Below are 25,296 nucleotides of genomic sequence, written 5' to 3' on the forward strand. Positions count from 1 at the left end.
TGGTCCCTGCGGCCATCAACGGCCGGGACCCGCGGCTAATACAGGACATTACCGATCGCGGTGATGCCCTGTATTAACCCTACAGATGCGGCGATCAAAGCTGACCGCCGCGTCTGAAGGGAAAGTGACACTAACCCGGCTGTTCGTGATTTCACCGCGGCGTCCCGAACAGCCCGACTGAATAGCCGGGTTAGTGCTTACAGGACACCGGGAGGGACCTTACCTGCCTCCTCGGTGTCTTCTCCGTTCAGGGATCCACTGTATGGCCGGCGCTCTCCTTCCTCGTCATCACGTCGTCGCGTACGTGCGTCGGCGTGCGTAACGACGTGATGGCGGCGACGGAGAGCGAGGATACCCGGCCGGCAGCAGAGACGTTCCGGAGCAACGGGGACATAGTATTACCTCCTATGCAGTGGTCTTCAATCTGCAGACCTCCAGATGTTGCAAAACTACAACTCCCAGCATGCCCGGACAGCCAACGGCTGTCCGGGCATGCTGGGAGTTGTAGTTTTGCAACATCTGGAGATCCGCAGGTTGTAGACCACTATTGAGTTCAAAATCTTAATTTTTTTAGATTTTGCACCTATAAATTGGGTGCATCTTATACGCCGTTGCGTCCTATCTATAGGGCGAAAAATACGGTAATAAACCAAAAAAATATATATATTTTTTTTTTCATTCTGAGCATGCTCAGAAGTAAAAACGGATCAAAAAACGGATGCATACGGATGACATTAAAGGCTCATCCGTTTTCCATAGACTTCAATGTTAAATTTACTGTATCCGTTTTTTTCTTCTGTTTTTTTTTTTTTAACGGAAGAAAAAATACTGCATGTGCCGTTTTTTTCTGCTGTAAAAAAAAAAGGAAATGAGCGCAGACGGGTACAAACGGATTTTAAAAAATCGCATTGGATTTTTTTTTAAAACCGTTTTTTAATCCGTTTACAACCTGCAAAAATGGAAATGAAATGGGGATAAAAAAAAAAAAAACGGGGACAGACGTGGACCCTAACCTGCGGACCTCCAGATGTTGCAAAACTACAACTCTCAGCATGCCCAGACAGCCGTTGGCTGTCCGGGCATGCTGGGAGTTGTAGTTTTACAACTAATGGTCTAAAGCTCCAAACAGTTACATACAAATTTTGGACAATAGTTGCAATGTGCTGCGGGGAAGGGTTAAACACAAGAGCTCACCTCCAGGGTGGTCCGCCGGGGCCGGTTGCAGTACGTATACAGCTCCTCCTGACCGGCCGCCGAGCTGAACTCCTGCAGCTTCTCTCTCTCCTGTTCATCCGGAGAGAAATAGGAGAGAAGCTGGAAGAAGGATCGGCGAGGGACACAGCGGATGTCCAGGTACCGCTCCACCAGATGCTGCACCGAGCACGGCTGCGGAAGATGTGGAGGCGCCGGGGTGTCTGCAAAGGACAATAAACTGGTTTATACATTTCTCAGGAACAGGACATTTTTATATCACTTTCCCCATTTGCTTGCAATCCATATGACATCTATCAAACCGGTCATTACCCAACTTTCCCAGACTCCTGAATAGCAGATCTATGACACATCCCTACAGCTCTAGGAAAAGCTGAATGACAGGAGTTTGTACGGCCATAATGGTGCTTAGGTTTATTTTGGCTTACTGGATGCCAGGAGAAAGGGAAAAAAAACCACAGTAAATATCTGTAGAAATATCTATTCACCTGGATCATGGGCGTCCAAGACAAAGACGGCGTCGGCATCAAGACGGAGAAGAGAACAGAACTGCTGAACGTCCTCAGGGGAATTGTGGGGCTGGATCATCACTACATCACCGGGGGAGTATCTGTGTGAGGAGATAGATAGATAGATATGAGATAGATAGATAGATAGATATAGATAGATATGAGATAGATAGATAGATATGAGATAGATAGATAGATAGATATGAGATAGATATGAGATAGATAGATATGAGATAGATAGATATGAGATAGATAGATATGAGATAGATAGATATGAGATAGATAGATATGAGATAGATAGATATGAGATAGATAGATATGAGATAGATAGATATGAGATAGATAGATATGAGATAGATAGATATGAGATAGATAGATATGAGATAGATAGATATGAGATAGATAGATATGAGATAGATAGATATGAGATAGATAGATATGAGATAGATAGATATGAGATAGATAGATATGAGATAGATAGATATGAGATAGATAGATATGAGATAGATAGATATGAGATAGATAGATATGAGATAGATAGATATGAGATAGATAGATATGAGATAGATAGATATGAGATAGATAGATATGAGATAGATAGATATGAGATAGATAGATATGAGATAGATAGATATGAGATAGATAGATATGAGATAGATAGATATGAGATAGATAGATATGAGATAGATAGATATGAGATAGATAGATATGAGATAGATAGATATGAGATAGATAGATATGAGATAGATAGATATGAGATAGATAGATATGAGATAGATAGATATGAGATAGATAGATATGAGATAGATAGATATGAGATAGATAGATATGAGATAGATAGATATGAGATAGATAGATATGAGATAGATAGATATGAGATAGATAGATATGAGATAGATAGATATGAGATAGATAGATATGAGATAGATAGATATGAGATAGATAGATATGAGATAGATAGATATGAGATAGATAGATATGAGATAGATAGATATGAGATAGATAGATATGAGATAGATAGATATGAGATAGATAGATATGAGATAGATAGATATGAGATAGATAGATATGAGATAGATAGATATGAGATAGATAGATATGAGATAGATAGATATGAGATAGATATGAGATAGATATGAGATAGATAGGAGATAGATAGGAGATAGATATGAGATAGATATGAGATAGATATGAGATAGATATGAGATAGATATGAGATAGATATGAGATAGATAGATAGATATGAGATAGATATGAGATAGATATGAGATAGATAGATAGATATGAGATAGATATGAGATAGATAGATAGATATGAGATAGATATGAGATAGATATGAGATAGATATGAGATAGATATGAGATAGATATGAGATAGATATGAGATAGATATGAGATAGATATGAGATAGATAGATAGATATGAGATAGATGATATGAGATAGATATGAGATAGATATGAGATAGATATGAGATAGATATGAGATAGATATGAGATAGATATGAGATAGATATGAGATAGATATGAGATAGATATGAGATAGATATGAGATAGATATGAGATAGATATGAGATAGATATGAGATAGATATGAGATAGATATGAGATAGATATGAGATAGATATGAGATAGATATGAGATAGATAGATAGATATGAGATAGATAGATATGAGATATAGATAGATAGATAGATAGATATATATGAGATAGATATGAGATAGATAGATATGAGATAGATAGATAGATAGATATGAGATATGAGATAGATAGATATGAGATAGATAGATATAGATAGATATGAGATAGATAGATATGAGATAGATGGATAGATATGAGATAGATAAATATGAGATAGATATGAGATAGATAGATAGATAGATAGATAGATATGAGATAGATAGATATGAGATAGATAGATAGATAGATATGAGATGAGATAGATATGAGATAGATAGATATGAGATAGATAGATAAATATGAGATAGATATGAGAGATATGAGATAGAAAGATCAAATAGATTAATAGATAGATATACTGGATATATGTCCTCTCTACATAAACTCACTGAATTCCGGATCCGGTGATGTCAAACTCTATAAGCCGCACATCCTGGTAATGTTCCGGCGCGGTCACCCGTTGGTTGGTCACCAGTGGAGCCCAGTGCGGCTGAAGTTCGGTCGGGGCGCCCCTGATCTCTGCGCTGTTACATGGGGTCGTCTGTTTATCCAGGAAGCGGAGGGAGAATTTTGGGGGAAGCCTAGAAGTATAAGGTAAGACAGATCTCATCTACAGAGCAAAATGAAAGATGGGGACAGCTCAAGTCCTTCTCATATAAGGAGAACATAACATTATATATAAACCAGCAGCATCTATGTATAAAGAACAACAAGTCCCATCATGTCAGTCGTCAGTGCACAATGGGAGTTGTAGTTGTGTGACAGCTGAAGAGCTACAGATTGGGGGACAGCGACATACAGAGCAATCAATGACATTTACAGGGGTCCCTCAAGTTACAATATTCATTGGTTCCAGGATGGCCATTGTATGTTGAATCCATTGTATGTTGAGACCAGAACTCTATGGAAACTTGGTAATTGGTTTTGAAACCCCAAAATGTCATCCAAAAATAGGAAAAAGTGAGAATTAAAGAAACATAAGTAAATAACTAATAGAGATAAAGCAAATCCTTACATATAAAAGTAAGAAAGATCTGCTGGGAGCTGTAATCACTGTCTATGTAGAGGACAGGAGCTTCTTCAGGGTCCTGTACAGAACACAGTGTCCTAAAAGAGTAACATGGAGCCGCCCTTACTTGATGTCCACGGAGCAGCTAATCCTGGTACAGGTAAAGAGTATAGAACATGTAATACCTCCGTGTACTGTAGGGGGCGCTACCAGACACCAGTCAGTGCACACACTTCAGTAATACAGGTAAAGAGTACAGAACATGTAATACCTCCCTGTACTGTAGGGGGCGCTACCAGACACCAGTCAGTGCATACACTTCAGTAATACAGGTAAAGAGTAGTACAGAACATGTAATACCTCCCTGTACTGTAGGAGGCGCTACCAGACACCAGTCAGTGCACACACTTCAGTAATACAGGTAAAGAGTAGTACAGAACATGTAATACCTCCCTGTACTGTAGGGGGCACTACCAGACACCAGTCAGTGCATACACTTCAGTAATACAGGTAAAGAGTTCAGAACATGTAATACCTCCCTGTACTGTAGGGGGCGCCAGACATCAGTCAGTGCATACACTTCAGTAATACAGGTAAAGAGTACAGAACATGTAATACCTCCCTGTATTGAGGGATCACTATATATATATAATGAAGGAAACGTATAGGAAGGATATATATGGTACTTACATGATGAGGTCACTGATGGGGCTGAGACCCGGAGGGAGGGGATGTAAGGACAGGATCTTATCCCACAGATCTATCATCCATGGATCCACCGCAGCATCAGGGCTACAACACAGTATATAGAACATTACAATGACCCTATATTCCTACTGAATGATGGGGGGGACCCTATAGCCCTGCAGAATGATGGGGGGACCATATAGCCCTGCAGAATGATGGGGGGGGAGACCCTATATCCCTGCTGAATGATGGGGGGAGCCTATATCCCTGCTGAATGATGGGGAGATCCTATATCCCTGCTGAATGATGGGGAGACCCTATAGCCCTGCAGAATGATGGGGGGACCCTATATCCCTGCAGAATGATGGGGGGACCCTATATTCCTGCTGAATGATGGGGGGACCCTATAGCCCTGCAGAATGATGGGGGGACCCTATATCCCTGCAGAATGATGGGGGGACCCTATAGCCCTGCAGAATGATGGGGGGACCCTATATCCCTGCAGAATGATGGGGGGACCCTATATCCCTGCAGAATGATGGGGGGACCCTATATCCCTGCAGAATGATGGGGGGACCCTATATCCCTGCAGAATGATGGGGGGACCCTATATCCCTGCAGAATGATGGGGGGACCCTATATTCCTGCTGAATGATGGGGGGACCCTATAGCCCTGCAGAATGATGGGGGGACCCTATAGCCCTGCAGAATGATGGGGGGACCCTATAGCCCTGCAGAATGATGGGGGGACCCTATATTCCTGCTGAATGATGAGGGAACCCTATAGCCCTGCAGAATGATGGGGGGACCCTATATCCCTGCAGAATGATGGGGGGACCCTATAGCCCTGCAGAATGATGGGGGGACCCTATATTCCTGTTGAATGATGGGGAGACCCTATATCCCTGCAGAATTATGGGGGGACCCTATATCCCTGCAGAATGATGGGGGGACCCGCATAGCATGGTGGTCACTCCCTATCCCCACAGCCTGGACCATGAGGACACATGACTTACCCCAGATCATGCTGGTCGTCCCCCAGGGCCGGTGACTGGATGGGGTTGGCTCCGAGCTGTAGAAGGCGCTTGTGCAGTTTTTTAGCGATAAAGTTAAATCTGGTATAAGGGAGGAAATGGGATTTTTGGTGATGATCAACGACAAGTCAGAACACATAGTAAACTGGTGGAGACCCCAACCACAGGCAGCACCCCCACTATCGGTGTATGACTAAGGCTGCGTTCACACCACGTTTTTGGAATACAGTTCCCGTATCAGGTTTTTTGTAAAAAAAAGTATGTCTCAAAACCGGACCGAACTGTATACAACCATGTGCAACCGTATATACCTCTGTACGGTTTTAAACCGTATACGGTTTGAAAACGGATGTCCGGTTGCATAAGGTTTAATACGTTTTTTGAAGAAAAAAAACGGATACGGTTTTATGTTTGTCCTTATTAAAATAAAGTTCTTCTTGTTCAATTTGTGGGAAGAACTTTTGGCGTGCACTGCGCATGTGCAAACTGCAAAACCATATGGTGCAAACCGGATGAAACCGTACGCACATACGGTACAGTATGGTTCTCATAGACCAACCTTTTTTTAAAAACGTATAAGGGTTGTATCCGGTTTTTCACCCGGACATAAAACCGCAGTAGATTACGATTTTTTTTAAGGGAAAAATACGGATAAAACCGTAAGTGATGCAAAACGTACACAACCGGATGCTAAGGTTGGCATACGGTTTTCTATGAAATGTCTATACATACGGTTCCATACGTTTTTTTTCACTGAAACCGAATACGGGAACCATATTGCAAAAACGAGATGTGAATGCGGCCTAAGGCTGCGTTCACACCACGTTTTTGCAGTACACTTCCTGTGTACGTTTTTAATTTGAAAACCGTACGGAACCGTATTGAAAACCGTACGCTTTGACTCTCTATTGAAAACCGTATTCCAAACGATGCATCCGGTTGTGTACGTTTTGCATCCCGTACGGTTTTGTCCATTTTTTTCCCGTACCCAAAACCGTAATCTACCACGGTTTTTGGCCCGGGTGAAAAACCGTATTAAACCGTATACTTTTTTTTTTTTTTTAACATGGGAGTCAATGGGAACCGTACAGAACCTCATGTGCGTACGGTTTCATGCGGTTTTCACCATACGGTTTTTGACTTTGCACAGTTTTTTCTTGGAATTTCAATCAAACAAGTGAAACTTTATTCATAATGGAGTGAAAAGTTAAAAATGTATAAGTTTTTTTCTTAAAAAACGGATGCAACACATTCCATGCACTATAAGGCTGGGATTTCTCCCAAAATTTATTTAAAAAAATCATTGTCATCCCCATGAAAAGCAATATATTCTGCCGAAAGAATGTACGATGGCGCCTGGCAATGATTAAGACAGGGATTCCCAACCAGGGTGCCTCCAGCTGTTGCAAAACTACAACTCCCAGCATGCCTGGACAGCCGTTGGCTGTCCGGGCATGCTGGGAGTTGTAGTTTTGCAACAGCTGGAGGCACCCTGGTTGGGAAACACTGGATTAGAGAAGTACTCCAGTGGAAAACAATTAATTTTAAATCAACTGGTGCCAGAAAGTTATACAGATTTGTAAATTTCTTCTCTTTAAAAATATGAATCCTTCCAGTACTTATCAGCTGCTGTATGCTCCACAGGAAGTTGTTTGCTTTTTGAATTTTTTTTCTGTCTGACCACAGTGCTCTCTGCCGACACCTCTGCCCATGTCAGGAACTGTCCGGAGCAGGAGAGGTTTGCTATGGGGATTTTTTCCTACTCTGGACAGTTCCTAAAATGGACAGAGGTGTCAGCAGAGAGCACTGTGGTCAGACCGAAAAGAAATTCAAAAAAGGAAAGAACTTCCTGTGGAACATACAGCAGCTGATAAGTACTGGAAGAAAGATTTTTTAACTAAAAGTAATTAACAAATCTATTTAAACTTTGATTTATAAAAAAATAAAAAAATAAAAAGACTGCGAATCGGCATTAAAACACGTTGGTTCCTATTCACACTATGCAGTGCCCCAAAAAAAAAAAAAAAAAAAAAAAAAAGACTGCGAATCGGCATTAAAACGCGTTGGTTCCTGTTCACACTATGCAGTGCCCAAAAAAAAAAAAAAAAAAAAAATGCGAATCGGCATTAAAACGCATTGGTTCCTGTTCACACTATGCAGTGCCCAAAAAAAAAAAAGACTGCGAATCGGCATTAAAACGCGTTGGTTCCTGTTCACACTATGCAGTGCCCCCCAAAAAAAAACAAAAAAAAAAAAACTGCGAACCGGCATTAAAACGCGTTGGTTCCTGTTCACACTATGCAGTGCCCCCCCCCCCCAAAAAAAAAAGTCTGCGAATCGCCATTAAAACGCATTGGTTCCTGTTCACACTATGCAGTGCCCCCCCCCCAAAAAAATAATAAAAAAAAGACTGCGAATCGGCATTAAAACGCAATGGTTCCTGTTCACACTATGCAGTGCCGAAAAAAATAAAAAAAGACTGCGAATCGGCATTAAAACGCGTTGGTTCCTGTTCACACTATGCAGTGCCGAAAAAAATAAAAAAAGACTGCGAATCGGCATTAAAACGCGTTGGTTCCTGTTCACACTATGCAGTGCCCCCCAAAAAAAATAATAAAAAAAGACTGCGAATCGGCATTAAAACGCATTGGTTCCTGTTCACACTATGCAGTGCCGAAAAAAATAAAAAAAGACTGCGAATCGGCATTAAAACGCGTTGGTTCCTGTTCACACTATGCAGTGCCAGCGTTGCTGTTTGTATATTCATGTCCGAATTAATCTCCTGTCATAATACCTCATCTACTACCTCTGCCGTATGTCATCTTACTTTGGATAAGAAGAATCTCCCAGACCCAGAACGGCGTAATCCATCTGACACAAGGAATTGTGGGGCAGGTTCCTGCGGAAGACGAACCTCCAAAAGTTCTGAAAGGAGAGGAGGACAAATTTAGGATTCCGTTCTACAATACAAAGTGCTGCAACTTTATAATGTACTTTGTGTTTGAATTCCTCACCCCTTATATAATCTCTGCTTGCTGTCAGTGAAGGTTTCATTTACATGCAGAGGTTTAGAACCCATCCTAATCTAATACTTCTCACAGCTGATGGTTTGCTACAATTACATTAAAGGGGTACTCCCCTGGGGGAAAAAAAATCATTTTTAAATCAACTGGTGCCAGAAAGTTAAAGAGATTTGCAAATTACTTCTATTTAAAAAATCTTAATCCTTCCAGTACTTATCAGCTGCTGTATGCTCCACAGGAAGAAAGGAAATTAAAAAATAAAAGAACTTCTCCTGTAGTATACAGCAGCTGATAAGTACTGGAAGGATTAAGATTTTTAAATAGAAGTAATTTACAAATCTGTTTAACTTTCTGGCACCAGTTGATTAAAAAAAAAAAAAAGGTTTTCCAATGGCTGTCCGGGCATGCTGGGAGTTGTAGTTTTGCAACAGCTGGAGTCACCCTGGTTGGGAAACACTGGATTAAAGAAGTACTCCGGTGGAAAACCATTAATTTTAAATCAACTGGTGCCAGAAAGTTATACAGATTTGTAAATTTCTTCTCTTTAAAAATATGAATCCTTCCAGTACTTATCAGCTACTGTATACTACAGGAGAAGTTCTTTTATTTTTGAATTTCCTTTCTGTCTGACCACAGTGCTCTCTGCTGACACCTCTGTCCGTGTCAGAAACTGTCCAGAGCAGGAGAGGTTTGTGGTTTGGATTTGCTCCTGCTCTGGACAGTTCCTGACACAGACAGAGGTGTCAGCAGAGAGCACTATGGTCAGACAGAAAGGAAATTCAAAAACAAAAGAACTTCTCCTGTAGTATACAGCAGCTGATAAGTACTGGAAGGATTCATATTTTTAACGAGAAGAAATGTACAAATCTGTATAACTTTCTGGCACCAGTTGATTTAAAATTAATTGTTTTCCACCGGAGTACTTCTTTAACCCAGTGTTTCCCAACCAGGGTGTCTCCAGCTGTTGCAAAACTACAACTCCCAGCATGCCCGGACAGCCAACGGCTGTCCGGGCATGCTGGGAGTTGTAGTTTTGCAACAGCTGGAGGCACCCTGGTTGGGAATCCCTGTCTTAATCATTGCCAGGCGCCATCGTTCATTCTTTCGGCAGGACATATTGCTTTTCATGGGGATGACAATGATTTTTGTAATTTACAAATCTGTTTAACTTTCTGGCACCAGTTGATTTAAAAAATAAAATAAAATAAAAAAATGTTTTCCGGGGAGTACCCCTTTAAGGGCCGCCCATGCACACTATAGGAATTCAGCGTGGAATTTCCTCCCTAAAGTTTTCAACACATCCGTGCCGCCCAGGATGGCGCCAATCTGTTGAATAATTTAGGGAGGAAATTCCTTGCCGAATTTTGCACAGAATCTTACAGCCATTGACCAATAGGCTTTTTCAGGCAAATTTCACCAAAAGAACTACGGACCCAAGTAGAAACTTTTGTCGTGCACCGAGAATCCTATTGAGAGCGTCGGGATTCTGCTGCAAGTGGAATCTGCTGGAATTATCCCTATTGTTTACGGGAGAGACCCCCATATACCTTCCACCTGATACACTGTAACAAACTATTAGGACTGGAAAGGAAAATGTTCTATTGAGGGATCGATCAGACTGGATACAATGGTAACAAACCCTCAAGGGTGAGACACATATAGATTGTATAGTAAGGATGCCCAGGTACTGATACTGGTAATGGTGCCGATACCGGACATTTGCACAAGTGTTTGTACTTGTGCAAATGTCCCTGATACCTGAAAACCATAAAAAAATTAAAAAAATAAAAATAAAAAACGCACAGCAGGTCCTGAGGGAAGGATGTAGATGCCTCAACAGGGGAGCATCTAACTAATAGGAGGTTCTCTATCTACCCAACTACATAAATACTGGGGGCTTCTACCTAAAAGGAAGGATTCCCTATCTACCTATCTTCTTGGGGCTTCTACTTTAAAGGGTACCTCTCATCAAAAAAAAAAAAACTTTTAATATATTATAGATTAATGTATTCAGAATAACTTTACAATTGCATGTTATTAAAAAATCAGCTTCTTTCCATTTAATTTTCCACTTTGAAGAAATGGCCACTAGGGGTCTCCCTACCAGTCCTGGCAGCAAGCATTTCAGACTCATGCTGGAGTCCTAAACACTACGAGCTGCCAGATCTGCTTTGTTCACAAAAGGAGAACACTCAGAGCTGCCAGCCTGCTTTGTTCACAGCCTGTTTGGCTGTGAACAAAGCGGGCTGGCAGCTCTGAGTGTTTAGGACTCCAGCATGAGTCAGAAATGCTTGCTGACAGGACTGATCGGGAAAAATACAATAGAAAGAAGCATATTTTTCATTAACATGCTATTGGAAAGTTATTCGACATTCATTCATCTAAAATATATCAAAAGTTTATTTGATGAGAGGTACCCTTTAAAGGGGGGATTCCCCACCTACCTATCTTCTGAGTGGCTTCTACCTCATAGGGGAGATTCCCTACCAACTTACTGCTGGCTTCTAACAAATAAGGGGATTCCCTACCTACTTAATGGAAGCTTCTACCTAATAGGGGGGATTCCCTACCTACCTATCTTCTTGGGGCTTCTACCTAATAGGCGGATTCCCCACCTTCTAACTAGGAGCTTCTACCTAATAGGGGGGATTTCCTACCTACCTACTGGAAGCTTCTCCCTAATAGGCGGATTCCCCACCTACTTACTGGGGGCTTAAACCTAACAGGGGGGATTCCCTAACTACTGGAAGCTTCTACCTAATAGGGGGATTTCCAACCTACTTACTGGGAACTTCTAACTAATAGCGGGGCTTCCCAACCTACTGACTGTGTGTTTCTACCTAATAAGGGGATTCCCTACCTAACTACTGGGGGTTTCTTCCAAATAGGGGGATTCCCTACCTACTTACTGAGGGCTTGTACCTAGTAGAGGGGATTATATACCTACCTACTTGGGGCTTCTACCTAAGAGGGGGATTCCCTACCCAACTACTGGGAGTTTCTACCAAATAGGGGATTCCCTACCTACTAAGGGCTTCTACCTAATAGAGGGATTCTATACCTACCTACTGGAGGTTCTACCTTAGAGGGGGATTCCCTAACTAAGGGGGGTTTCTACCAAATAGGGGGATTCCTTACCTTCTTACTACGGGCTTCTACCTAATAGGGGGTATTCTATACCTACCTAATGGGGGCTTTTACCTAAGAGGGGGATTCCCTACCTAACGACTCATTCTCTGTCTTTAACAAAAAATGGTATTTGGACGTCGAACAAGAATATTTCCATTCACTGACAGCAGGAAGATGTGGAAGATAATGAGGATCTGAGACACAAATCTCTGTCCCTTCTACTCTATACAATACCCGATCTGTACAATAGGGGGCAGCAGATACGGCAATGACAAAAACCCATCACAATTCTTACAATGGCATTTCCCAAACCCATCACTAGGAGGTGCTGCTTAACCACAAGGTTCACCTTCATGTTATCCGGGGGGTCACCTTGTCCCGTTGTGGCGCAGACAAATATCACCAGCTGCTCGTGGACAAGATTCGCCTATAGCGAGAGGAGAGAAAAACGTATATTATATCCTTAATAGATATCTAAAAATCATCCCCCAGTAATGTCTGTTCCAGTGTTTTCCAATGACAGTGCCTCCAGCTGTTGCAAAACTACAACTCCCAGCATGCCCGGACAGCCAACGGCTGTTCGGGCATGCTGGGAGTTGTAGTTTTGCAACAGCTGGAGGCATCCTGGTTGGGAAACACTAATCTACTGCCTGAGCATCATATCCCCCATGCTTTACACTGCAGGTCTGCTTCATTGGATCAATTTGCTTTTCAGAGACTTACAATGTTGTAGCTGTCTATGGCGTCCACCCTGCAGGTGAAGACCCTGCGCCGGGCCTCTCTGCCCAGCCTCTCTGCCATGTCCTCTGCCGTCCCCGTCTGACTCCCATAGAGGATCAGGATCTTTCTCTCGGCCATCTTGGAAGTCTAAAACAAACAAGAATGGAATAAGAAAACAATCCAAACCAATATATATATATATATATATATATATATATATCCTAAAAGACCATTGTATGTTGAGGCCATTGTAGATTGAGGGATCACTGTACTAGAAGCCAGTCATTTTGCGGCTCTTCAAAACTACAACTCCCAGCATGCCCCGAAAGCCTGCGGCTCTATAGCTGCTGCTATACTACAACTCCCAGCATGCCCTGACAATTTTATCTTTTGGAATACCACAACTCCCAGCATGCCATGACAGCCTGCAGCTCTCTAGCTAAAGCGACTCCCAGCATGCCCTGTCAGCTCTATCTTTTGAAATACTACAACTCCCAGCATGCCCTGACAGACTGCAGCTCTCTCTTTTGAAATACTACAACTCCCAGCATGCCCTGACAGACTGGAGCTCTCTCTTTTGAAATACTACAACTCCCAGCATGCCCTGACAGACTGCAGCTCTCTCTTTTGCAATACTACAACTCCCAGCATGCCCTGACAACCTGAGTCTCCCCGGCTTTTAAAAAAGTCCCAACTCCCAGCCTGTGGCCCTTCAGCAGATGAGAAAACTACAACTCCCAGCACGCCCGGAATGATGAGATTTGTAGCTGGAGAGCCGCAGGTTGGGGCACACAGGTCTAGACTGTAACAAACCCTCAGCTGTAAGAAGTATTAGGTCAGGACACCCCATTACCTGCATTCTATAACACCCCCAATACTTGCACCACTGCCCCTTCCTATAGGCCAGTGTTTTCCAAGCAGTGTGTCTCCAGCTGTTGCAAAACTACAACTCCCAGCATGCCCGGACAGCCAAAGGCTGTCCGGGCATGCTGGGAGTTGTAGTTTTGCAACAGCTGGAGACACACTGTTTGGAAAACACAGTTCTATACCCCCCCCGTATTCTATAGAGCGCCCCCTAGTTGTCACCATCCATCCTCTGTGGCCCCCACTCACCTGCGCCTCCCCTTCAATACCTACAACAAGACAGGGACCTGGCCCCGCCCCTTACCCGCTGACGTCACCTCACCGCGCCGCGCTGTCTATAGACGTCACTAGTTAGTGATGGCGGAAGCGGGAGCGGAGCAGGAAGCGGCCGGACCGGAGCTCGGTGAGAACGAAAGTAACGATAGCATCAATGTACTGACATTATACAGGGGCTACCGCGAACTACAAGTCCCAGCATTCACTGACCTCCATGGAGAATCGGTGTATGCCGGGACGTGTAGAGGTAAGGGAGGCTTCCAACACAGCCAGTCAGATGGCCACCAATATACAGAGGACTAATGGCGCCCCCTAATGTTGGGAGGTTGTTATAATATCAGCATGCAGCATCCATGTAAGACAGCCATATAGTGCTTGTGTATTATACAGTAATCCCTCCATACAGTGCTGCATAATCCCTCCATACAGTGCCCGTATAATCCCTCCATACAGTGCCCGTATAATCCCTCCATACAGTGCCGTATAATCCCTCCATACAGTGCCCGTATAATCCCTCCATACAGTGCCCGTATAATCCCTCCATACAGTGCCCGTATAATCCCACCATACAGTGCCCGTATAATCCCTCCATACAGTGCCGTATAATCCCTCCATACAGTGCCCGTATAATCCCTCCATACAGTGCCCGTATAATCCCTCCATACAGTGCCCGTATAATCCCTCCATACAGTGCCCGTATAATCCCTCCATACAGTGCCTGTATAATCCCACCATACAGTGCCCGTATAATCCCTCCATACAGTGCCCGCATAATCCCTCCATACAGTGCCCGTAGGCCCCCTCCATACAGTGCCCGTATAATCCCACCATACAGTGCCCGCATAATCCCTCCATAGAGTGCCCGCATAATCCCTCCATACAGTGCCCGTATAATCCCTCCATACAGTGCCCGTATAATCCCTCCATACAGTGCCCGTATAATCCCTCCATAGAGTGCCCGCATAATCCCTCCATACAGTGCCCGCATAATCCCTCCATACAGTGCCCGTATAATCCCACCATACAGTGCCCGCATAATCCCTCCATAGAGTGCCCGCATAATCCCTCCATACAGTGCCCGTATAATCCCTCCATACAGTGCCCGTATAATCCCTCCATACAGTGCCCGTATAATCCCTCCATACAGTGCCCGTATAATCCCTCCATACAGTGCCGTATAATCCCACCATACAGTGCCCGTATAATCCCTCCATACAGTGCCCGTATAATCCCTCCATACAGTGCCCGCATAATCCCTCCATACAGTGCCCGTATAATCCCTCCATACAGTGCCCGTATAATCCCACCATACAGTGCCCGTATAATCCCTCCATACAGTGCCCGTATAATCCCTCCATACAGTGCCCGTATAATCCCTCCATACAGTGCCCGTATAATCCCTCCATACAGTGCCCGTATAATCCCTCCATACAGTGCCGTATAATCCCACCATACAGTGCCCGTATAATCCCACCATACAGTGCCCGCATAATCCCTCCATACAGTGCCCGCATAATCCCTCCATACAGTGCCCGTATAATCCCTCCATACAGTGCCCGTAGGACCCCTCCTTACAGTGCCCGTATAATCCCTCCATACAGTGCCCGTATAATCCCTCCATACAGTGCCCGTATAATCCCACCATACAGTGCCCGCATAATCCCTCCATACAGTGCCCGCATAATCCCTCCATACAGTGCCCGCATAATCCCTCCATACAGTGCCCGTATAATCCCTCCATACAGTGCCCGTAGGACCCCTCCTTACAGTGCCCGTATAATCCCACCATACAGTGCCCGTATAATCCCTCCATACAGTGCCCGTATAATCCCTCCATACAGTGCCCGTATAATCCCTCCATACAGTGCCGTATAATCCCACCATACAGTGCCCGTATAATCCCACCATACAGTGCCCGCATAATCCCTTCATACAGTCCCGCATAATCCCTCCATACAGTGCCCGTATAATCCCTCCATACAGTGCCCGTATAATCCCTCCATACAGTGCCCGTATAATCCCTCCATACAGTGCCCGTATAATCCCTCCTTACAGTGCCCGTAGGACCCCTCCATACAGTGCCCGTATAATCCCTCCATACAGTGCCCGTATAATCCCTCCATACAGTGCCCGTATAATCCCACCATACAGTGCCCGTATAATCCCTCCATACAGTGCCCGCATAATCCCTCCATACAGTGCCCGCATAATCCCTCCATACAGTGCCTGCTTAATCCCTCCATACAGTGCCTGCTTAATCCCTCCATACAGTGCCCGTATAATCCCTCCATACAGTGCCCGTATAATCCCTCCATACAGTGCCCGTATAATCCCTCCATACAGTGCCCGTATAATCCCTCCATACAGTGCCCGTATAATCCCTCCATACAGTGCCTGTATAATCCCTCCATACAGTGCCCCCATAATCCCTCCATACAGTGCCCCCATAATCCCTCCATACAGTGCCCGCATAATCCCTCCATACAGTGCCCGCTTAATCCCTCCATACAGTGCCTGCTTAATCCCTCCATACAGTGCCTGCTTAATCCCTCCATACAGTGCCTGCTTAATCCCTCCATACAGTGCCCGTATAATCCCTCCATACAGTGCCCGTATAATCCCTCCATACAGTGCCCGTATAATCCCTCCATACAGTGCCCGTATAATCCCTCCATACAGTGCCCGTATAATCCCTCCATACAGTGCCCGTATAATCCCTCCATACAGTGCCCGTATAATCCCTCCATACAGTGCCCGTATAATCCCTCCATACAGTGCCCGTATAATCCCTCCATACAGTGCCCGTATAATCCCTCCATACAGTGCCCGTATAATCCCTCCATACAGTGCCCGTATAATCCCTCCATACAGTGCCCGTAGGTCCCCTCCATACAGTGCCCGTAGGCCCCCTCTATACAGTGCCCGTAGGCCCCCTCCATACAGTGCCCGTAGGCCCCCTCCATACAGTGCCCGTATAATCCCTCCATACAGTGCCCGTATAATCCCTCCATACAGTGCCCGTATAATCCCTCCATACAGTGCCCGTATAATCCCACCATACAGTGCTGCAGAATCCCCACCCTGCGGCACCAATGTTATCCCCCTTTAGTGCTGTATAATATCTCCATAAAGTACCTGGATAATACTACCATAGTGCAAGCATAATCCATCCGTACAGTGCCCATATAATCCCTCTGTACAGTGCCCATATAATCCCTGTATAATCCCTCCGTACAGTGCCCATATAATCCCTCCGTACAGTGCCCATATAATCCCTGTATAATCCCTCCGTACAGTGCCCATATAATCCCTCCGTACAGTGCCCATATAATCCCTGTATAATCCCTCCGTACAGTGTCCATATAATCCCTGTATAATCCCTCCGTACAGTGCCCATATAATCCCTGTATAATCCCTCCGTACAGTGCCCATATAATCCCTGTATAATCCCTCCATACAGTGCCCATATAATCCCTGTATAATCCCTCCATACAGTGCCCATATAATCCCTATATAATCCCTCCGTACAGTGCCCATATAATCCCTGTATAATCCCTCCGTACAGTGCCCATATAATCCCTCCATACAGTGCCCATATAATCCCTGTATAATCCCTCCATACAGTGCCCATATAATCCCTGTATAATCCCTCCATACAGTGCCCATATAATCCCTCCATACAGTGCCCGTATAATCCCTGTATAATCCCTCCATACAGTGCCCGTATAATCCCTGTATAACCCTCCATACAGTGCCCGTATAATCCCTGTATAACCCTCCATACAGTGCCCGTATAATCCCTGTATAACCCTCCATACAGTGCCCATATAATCCCTGTATAACCCTCCATACAGTGCCCATATAATCCCTGTATAATCCCTCCATACAGTGCCCATATAATCCCTGTATAACCCTCCATACAGTGCCCATATAACCCTCCATACAGTGCCCATATAATCCCTGTATAATCCCTCCATACAGTGCCCGTATAATCCCTGTATAATCCCTCCATACAGTGCCCGTATAATCCCTCCGTACGGTGCCTGTAGAATTCTCCTATTATACCGCCATGCAGTGCCCACCTAACACTGCTTTACTGCATCCTAGAGATATCACCGTACAGAGCACAAATAGACCCGCCATACGGCCTCTAATAATGACATCCAGTGCCTGCGCTGATCACCCCCATCATTGTATCCTACTGATCAGTCTCCTCCTGTCTCCTCAGAATGTCCTCTGATGTGACTCCCACCCTCAGCCGATGCTGACCCCAGAGCCCTGACCCCTCCCCGGAGACTCCGCCCACCTTCCACCGCCATGTTGTTCTCCTTGCGGGAGCTGGTCCAGTGGTTGGGCTTCGCCCAGTTTGAGATCTTCATCCACATCTCGGCCCTGCTGGTCTTCACCGTCCTCCTGGCCATCAAGGTGGACGGGCTGGTGCCGGGCCTGGGCTGGTGGAACGTCTTCATACCGTTCTTTGCGGCTGACGGGCTGAGCACCTACTTCACCGCCATCGTGACGGTGCGGCTGTTCCAGGACGGGGAGAAGCGCCAGGCGGTGCTGCGGCTCTTCTGGATCCTCACTATCCTCAGCCTGAAGTTTGTCTTTGAGATGTTGTTGTGCCAGAAGCTGGTGGAGCAGACCAAGGGGCTGTGGTTCGGACTCATCATGTCCCCGGTCTTCATCCTGCTGCAGCTGCTGATGATCAGAGCCTGCCGGGTCAACTAGACGGCCGCCATGATGGACGCTCGACACCGCCGCACATGCATGTGTATTTATTAAAACTTTATTTAGAAGAGACATTGAGTTTGTTCTGTATTCAGCCGGTTCTGGTGTAAAGCCAGTCCAAAACTGTGGACATTTGGAAGTTGTGGAACTACAACTCCCAGCATGCCCACATCCATTGGCTGTCCTGGCATGCTGGGAGTTGTAGTTCTACAACATCTGAATGTCCACAGTTTGGAGACCAATGCCTTAGACCCTTGTTGGGTTACACATTCATGCTGCAGTTTCAATTTCCACCAGCAGAATAGTGAGTGCAGCTCTGGAGTATAATACAGGATATAACTCAGGATCAGTACAGGATAAGTAATGTAATTTATGTACACAGTGACCTCACCAGCAGAATAGTGAGTACAGCTCTGGAGTATAATACAGGATATAACTCAGGATCAGTACAGGATAAGTAATGTAATGTATGTACACAGTGACCTCACCAGCAGAATAGTGAGTACAGCTCTGGAGTATAATACAGGATATAACTCAGGATCAGTACAGGATAAGTAATGTAATGTATATACACAGTGACCTCACCAGCAGAATAGTGAGTACAGCTCTGGAGTATGATACAGGATATAACTCAGGATCAGTACAGGATAAGTAATGTAATGTATGTACACAGTGACCTCACCAGCAGAATAGTGAGTACAGCTCTGGAGTATGATACAGGATATAACTCAGGATCAGTACAGGATAAGTAATGTAATGTATGTACACAGTGATCTCACCAGCAGAATAGTGAGTGCAGCTCTGGAGTATAATACAGGATATAACTCAGGATCAGTACAGGATAAGTAATGTAATGTATGTACACAGTGACCCCACCAGCAGAATAGTGAGTACAGCTCTGGAGTATAATACAGGATATAACTCAGGATCAGTACAGGATAAGTAATGTAATGTATGTACACAGTGACCCCACCAGCAGAATAGTGAGTACAGCTCTGGGGTATAATACAGGATATAACTCAGGATCAGTACAGGATAAGTAATGTAATGTATGTACACAGTGACCCCACCAGCAGAATAGTGAGTACAGCTCTGGATAATAATACAGGATATAACTCAGGATCAGTACAGGATAAGTAATGTAATGTATGTACACAGTGACCTCACCAGCAGAATAGTGAGTACAGCTCTGGAGTATAATACAGGATATAACTCAGGATCAGTACAGGATAAGTAATGTAATGTGTGTACACAGTGACCTCACCAGCAGAATAGTGAGTACAGCTCTGGGGTATAATACAGGATATAACTCAGGATCAGTACAGGATAAGTAATGTAATGTATGTACACAGTGACCTCACCAGCAGAATAGTGAGTGCAGCTCTGGAGTATAATACAGGATATAACTCAGGATCAGTACAGGATAAGTAATGTAATGTATGTACACAGTGATCTCACCAGCAGAATAGTGAGTACAGCTCTGGGGTATAATACAGGATATAACTCAGGATCAGTACAGGATAAGTAATGTAATGTATGTACACAGTGACCTCACCAGCAGAATAGTGAGTACAGCTCTGGAGTATAATACAGGATATAACTCAGGATCAGTACAGGATAAGTAATGTAATGTATGTACACAGTGACCTCACCAGCAGAATAGTGAGTACAGCTCTGGGGTATAATACAGGATATAACTCAGGATCAGTACAGGATAAGTAATGTAATGTATGTACACAGTGACCTCACCAGCAGAATAGTGAGTACAGCTCTGGAGTATAATACAGGATATAACTCAGGATCAGTACAGGATAAGTAATGTAATGTATGTACACAGTGACCTCACCAGCAGAATAGTGAGTACAGCTCTGGAGTATAATACAGGATATAAATCGAGATTTTCCTAGCTTGTGACGGAAAATATAAGTTATATGAAGACAGGAGGCGAGTATCTTGCATTAATCTTTCTTTCTTTAATGCTCATAGCAGAAATATCATAATGCTAATAAAGTATAGAAAAAACTACAATTCCCAGCAGTCAACTGTGAACTCCTCCTCTCCTCCCAGCATGCTGGCTCCTATAAAAGGGACTGCTTGTAGATCCTCTTCCTCTTTCTTTATGCGGATTTCTTGACCGTAACGAACCCTGGAACAGTAGAACGACTCCACTTGGGCTCCTCCAAGCATCCGGTCAACAGGACCGAGATCCATCTGATGCAACAGAACAGGAACTGTCAAGGAACAAATTCAACAGGAACATCAGTTTCCACAGCGACAGCCACGAAGGTGTCCTCTCCATTCAATACCCTGTAAAGAAAACAAACACCATAACAGGGTTGGGTAGGGAGGGAAGATACTCGCCTCCTGTCTTCATATAACTTATATTTTCCGTCACAAGCTAGGAAAATCTCGATTTATATATCAGACAGGAGGCTCGTATCTTGCAAGTTCAAAGCTAGATTCTGATACAAAAGTACAGTCATAGACAATTGACAGTTAAAGAACCGATACAGAAACATGTGCCTCCGGTCGGAAATAAAAATGGCGGAATGTCGTCTCTGACGACCAGTCAGCGGCTAACAAGAGATCCGAGAGAGAACCCCCTGAAGTGACCACCTTAGTAGCCATAGCACCTCTAGAGGAATGAGCGCCAAACAGGGAAATATCAATTCCCGCCATTTCCATTACTGATCTCACCCACCGAGCTAATGTAGCCGAGGAGACCGGTAAATGAGGCTGAACATAAGATATTAACAATTGATTGTGACTGAGCGATCGTACGGCCGCTGTCTGTGTCTCATACAATTGAAGACATCGCACCACACAAAGTTTGGGATGCATCGGAAAAAAGGGGTAGAAGACTGATTGAAGTCCTGTCTTAGTTCTTCGAACGACCGTAAAACGGACCCCTTCCGGCGAAAATTGTCGCCTAGATATATCAAGGGCCTTGACGTCCGATACCCTCTTAATGGAAACTAAGCATAAAAGAGTAGTTAATTTTAGAGACAGAAGTTTCAAAGATAGTGAATCATTGTCTTCCCAAGAGGAGAACATGTCCAGCACTCGGGAGACATCCCATGTAGATTGATATCTAGGCCGTGGGGGACGTTTAAATTTCACTCCCCGAAGCAGACGGCACACTAACGGATGCTTACCCACTGGTAAGGAGTCTACTGGACAATGATATGCCGAGATGGCAGATCTGTACACGTTAAGTGAACTATAAGACTTTCCCATCTCAAAAGCGTCCGCTAGGTAGTTCACTATGATTGGAACAGGTGCTTGAACGGGATCAATTTCCCGTTGATCACACCAGCGAACCCACAGGGCCCATGCAGATCGATACGCCGATCTAGTCCCTGGGGCCCAGGCCAAGGCGAGGAGATCTCTAGCTGATTGTGAAAGATCTCCACCTGTGGTCGGCACCCCGAAACCAACCAAGCGAGGAGTGGAAGATTGCCCTCCAGTACCAACGGGTGTAGACCCTTGGACGGATTCGTGAGGAGTTGAGGTGAATGGGGAATCAACCTGGGGTAATCCATCGACATCCCCAAGAGAAGGGGAAACCATGGTTGCGTTGGCCACCAAGGTGTGACCAGAACCACCTTCGCTTTCTGATTCGCTACTTGGAGAAGGACTCTGGTTATCATCGGGAAAGGAGGAAACGCATAATGCGTCCCCTGCGGCCACATCTGGCGGAACGCGTCCACCGCTGATACCTCCGGGTCCGGTCTCCAGCTGTAAAACCGGGGTAACTGACAATTGAGACGAGAGGCAAAAAGGTCCGTGTGTAGTGGACCCCATAGCTTCTGAAGTTGTCGGAAAACAGATCGGTCCAGCGTCCAATCGCTGGAGTCGATCAAGTAGCGGGAATTCCAGTCGGCCACCTCGTTGGATACCCCTGGAATATATTCCGCTATCGGGAAAATGGCTCTGGAGAAGCAGAAATGCCAGAAGTCGGACGCAATGTCCGCCAACATTTTGGACCTCGTGCCGCCCAGGCGGTTGATATATTGTACTGCCGCCACGTTGTCCATGCGTAATAATACGCAACAATTGGACTCCCGTGGAAGGAAGCTCTTGAGAGCGAAGAACGCTGCTAGGAGTTCCAGAGCGTTGATATGGAGAAAGGACTCCTCTCCTGACCATATCCCTCCAGTAGCGCGATGCCCGCGGCGAGCTCCCCAACCTTGGCGGCTCGCATCCGATTCTATGATTATGTCCGGGGAAGAGTTGAAAATGGTCCTGCCGTTCCATTCTACGGCGTGACGTAACCACCATTGCAACTCTGTCACTGATTGGGGACAGAGGGTCACCTCGTCTGCATACCGTAAACCCTGACGAAGATGGAGGGTTTTCAGTCGTTGCAGCGCCCGATAGTGGAGAGGTGCCGGAAATATCGCTTGGATAGAAGCCGACAATAAGCCGACGATCCGTGCGATAATCCTCAAAGATGCGCAACCTTTGCGCAATACCGCTCTGATTTCTTTGCGAATCAGCGCCAGTTTTGACTTGGGCAATCGTAGGACAGCCTGTTGGGTGTCTACCGTGAAACCCAAAAATTCCATCTCTTGTGTCGGGTAAAGAACCGACTTCTTGTGGTTGATGAGGAAACCTAATTCCTCCAACAACGATACCGTCCATTGACTGTGCAAGGCAGCTTGCGTTTTGGACCGTGCCATAATTAGTAGATCGTCTAGGTAAATTATGAGTCTCACCCCTCTGCTCCGGAGAGCCGCCACCACGGGTTTCATTAGCTTGGTGAAACACCACGGGGCCGATGACAAACCGAATGGAAGGCAAGTAAATTGCCACATGCGGTCTTTCCATAGAAATCGTAGGAATTTCTGGGATGTGGGGTGCATCGGGACCGTGAGGTACGCGTCCTTTAAGTCTATTTTGACAAGCCAATCTCCAGGCCATAAAAGATCTCTCAGCAAATGGATCCCCTCCATCTTGAAGTGACGATACGTCACATGCTGATTGAGATCTCTGAGATTTATCACAGGACGGTATCCGCCATCCTTCTTCTTGACTAAGAAGAGGTTGCTGATAAACCCCGGAGATCGGGGATCTACTTCTTGTACAGCTCCTTTTACGATGAGGTCTCGTAGTTCCTCGTCTATGAAGGTTACGTTTGGAGCCGAAAAATGGATTGGTTGGGGGATTATGTTTAATACTGGTAGGGATAGAAATTCTATTATGTATCCCGCTATCGTGTTGAGGACCCAAGCGTCTGCCGTAATCGTGGACCAGACGTGGGTAAAATACCTCAGTCTGCCCCCCACTATAGTGTGTGAGAGTGTCATAGAGAGAGTACTCACCGTGTGGCGGGCGTGATCTTGAAAATCCACGTCCACCGCGTCCTCTCCAGGGTCGGCCCCGTGGGGGAAAGAACGGAGCCGGTTGGGCCACTGGCAATGCGTACGGCTGTTGTACTGGGTATTGTTGGGCAAGTGGTCTATTATAGGGCCTGAAAGAGGCATTGCGGCCAGCAGATCGGCCTCTGCTTCTGCCGGCCTTACCAAAAACCTTGGCGGGTTGTCCTGCCTTCTTAAGTGAGGATTGAGCCTTATCTAGGCTAGTGAAGAGGCTAACGAATTTGTTAATGTCTTTTATGAGATCCTCTCCAAACAGCATGCCTTCAGCCGAAGGACCTGGCTCCTTTTCAGCTAGGTGTGATAATTGCGGTTCTAATTTCATTAGGATAGACCTTCTCCGCTCAATGGAACAGGATGTGTTCGCACTTCCTAGCATACAAACGGCCCTTTGGGCCCAGCCTCTCAGTTGATCTAAATCGACAGGTTGGGCCGAGGAGGCCGCCTGTTCTGACAGGTTAAGGATTTTGGTCAGTGGTCCTAACATGTCTAAAATCCTATCTTGGATTAGTTTGAATGAACGTTCAATCCCTTTCGTTGCATATTTGCCGGATTTCTTCAGGTACTTGAGGAGTACCGGGTCTATCTCTGGCGTCATTGTCACCTTTTTGGCGACACATGGCCTAGGGCATTCGGCCTTTAATTTGTTTCTATTGGAGCGGTCAAAAGACCTTCTAGTCCAGAATTCTACATATTGCGCGACCTGGGGTAGTGGAGCCCAGTCCCCAGAACGGGGATGTGTGATCGCATCAGGGCTGAAAAATGGTTGCCCTAGTGTATCTAGTATAGCCTCCTTAGGCGTTTCTAGAGTGGCGTCATCATAGTCCGCCATGAGCCCCGCATCTGCCTCCTCTGAGTCTGAATCTGCAGTGTCTGCTCCATCCGATTCAGCGGATGAGTCTTCCCCAGAGGTGTCAAATGAATTGGGTTTTGACCGTCTGGCGGTCTTATGCCTCTTTGTGGTCTCCTTGAGGCCCAAGGGTCGGGTATGTTCTGATGGATGCGGGGTGTGACAGGCCGGGTTGGGTCCTGTCTGGGGCATATTGTTTTCT

The 25,296-nt window shown here is 45.2% G+C and overlaps 2 protein-coding genes across 3 annotated transcripts in view; one reads left to right on the forward strand and one right to left on the reverse strand.

Moving 5' to 3' along the window:
- The window catches only part of NDOR1 (NADPH dependent diflavin oxidoreductase 1), a gene marked incomplete in the record, with an annotated part of 25,171 nt that extends 11,207 nt beyond the window's left edge, over positions 1-13,964 (reverse strand). The window contains 9 exon segments of the mRNA XM_056538230.1: positions 1,195-1,415; positions 1,701-1,822; positions 3,786-3,977; positions 5,096-5,197; positions 6,109-6,207; positions 8,954-9,051; positions 12,628-12,705; positions 13,002-13,145; positions 13,852-13,964. Coding sequence (XP_056394205.1) covers positions 1,195-1,415; positions 1,701-1,822; positions 3,786-3,977; positions 5,096-5,197; positions 6,109-6,207; positions 8,954-9,051; positions 12,628-12,705; positions 13,002-13,145; positions 13,852-13,857 — 1,062 coding nt within the window.
- Positions 13,965-14,139: 175 nt separating this feature from the next.
- Positions 14,140-18,938, forward strand: TMEM203 (transmembrane protein 203). 2 transcript variants are annotated; one of them, XM_056538231.1, is made up of 2 exons: positions 14,140-14,265; positions 18,367-18,938. In XM_056538231.1, exon 2 carries the CDS (start codon positions 18,456-18,458, stop codon positions 18,864-18,866), a length of 411 nt encoding a protein of 136 aa, XP_056394206.1. In that variant the 5' UTR covers positions 14,140-14,265; positions 18,367-18,455; the 3' UTR covers positions 18,867-18,938. The 2 variants fall into 2 exon arrangements, with proteins under 2 accessions (XP_056394206.1, XP_056394207.1); XM_056538232.1 differs by having other exon boundaries at positions 14,206-14,277.
- Positions 18,939-25,296: the final 6,358 nt, after the last annotated feature.

The sequence above is a fragment of the Hyla sarda genome, chromosome 9 (assembly GCF_029499605.1).
Source record: "Hyla sarda isolate aHylSar1 chromosome 9, aHylSar1.hap1, whole genome shotgun sequence".
Lineage (NCBI taxonomy): Eukaryota > Metazoa > Chordata > Amphibia > Anura > Hylidae > Hyla > Hyla sarda.

Coding starts and splice junctions, on each gene's coding strand:
- TMEM203 (XM_056538231.1), top strand. CDS start 18,456: ATGTTGTTCTCCTTGCGGGAGCTGGTCCAGTGGTTGGGCTTCGCCCAG.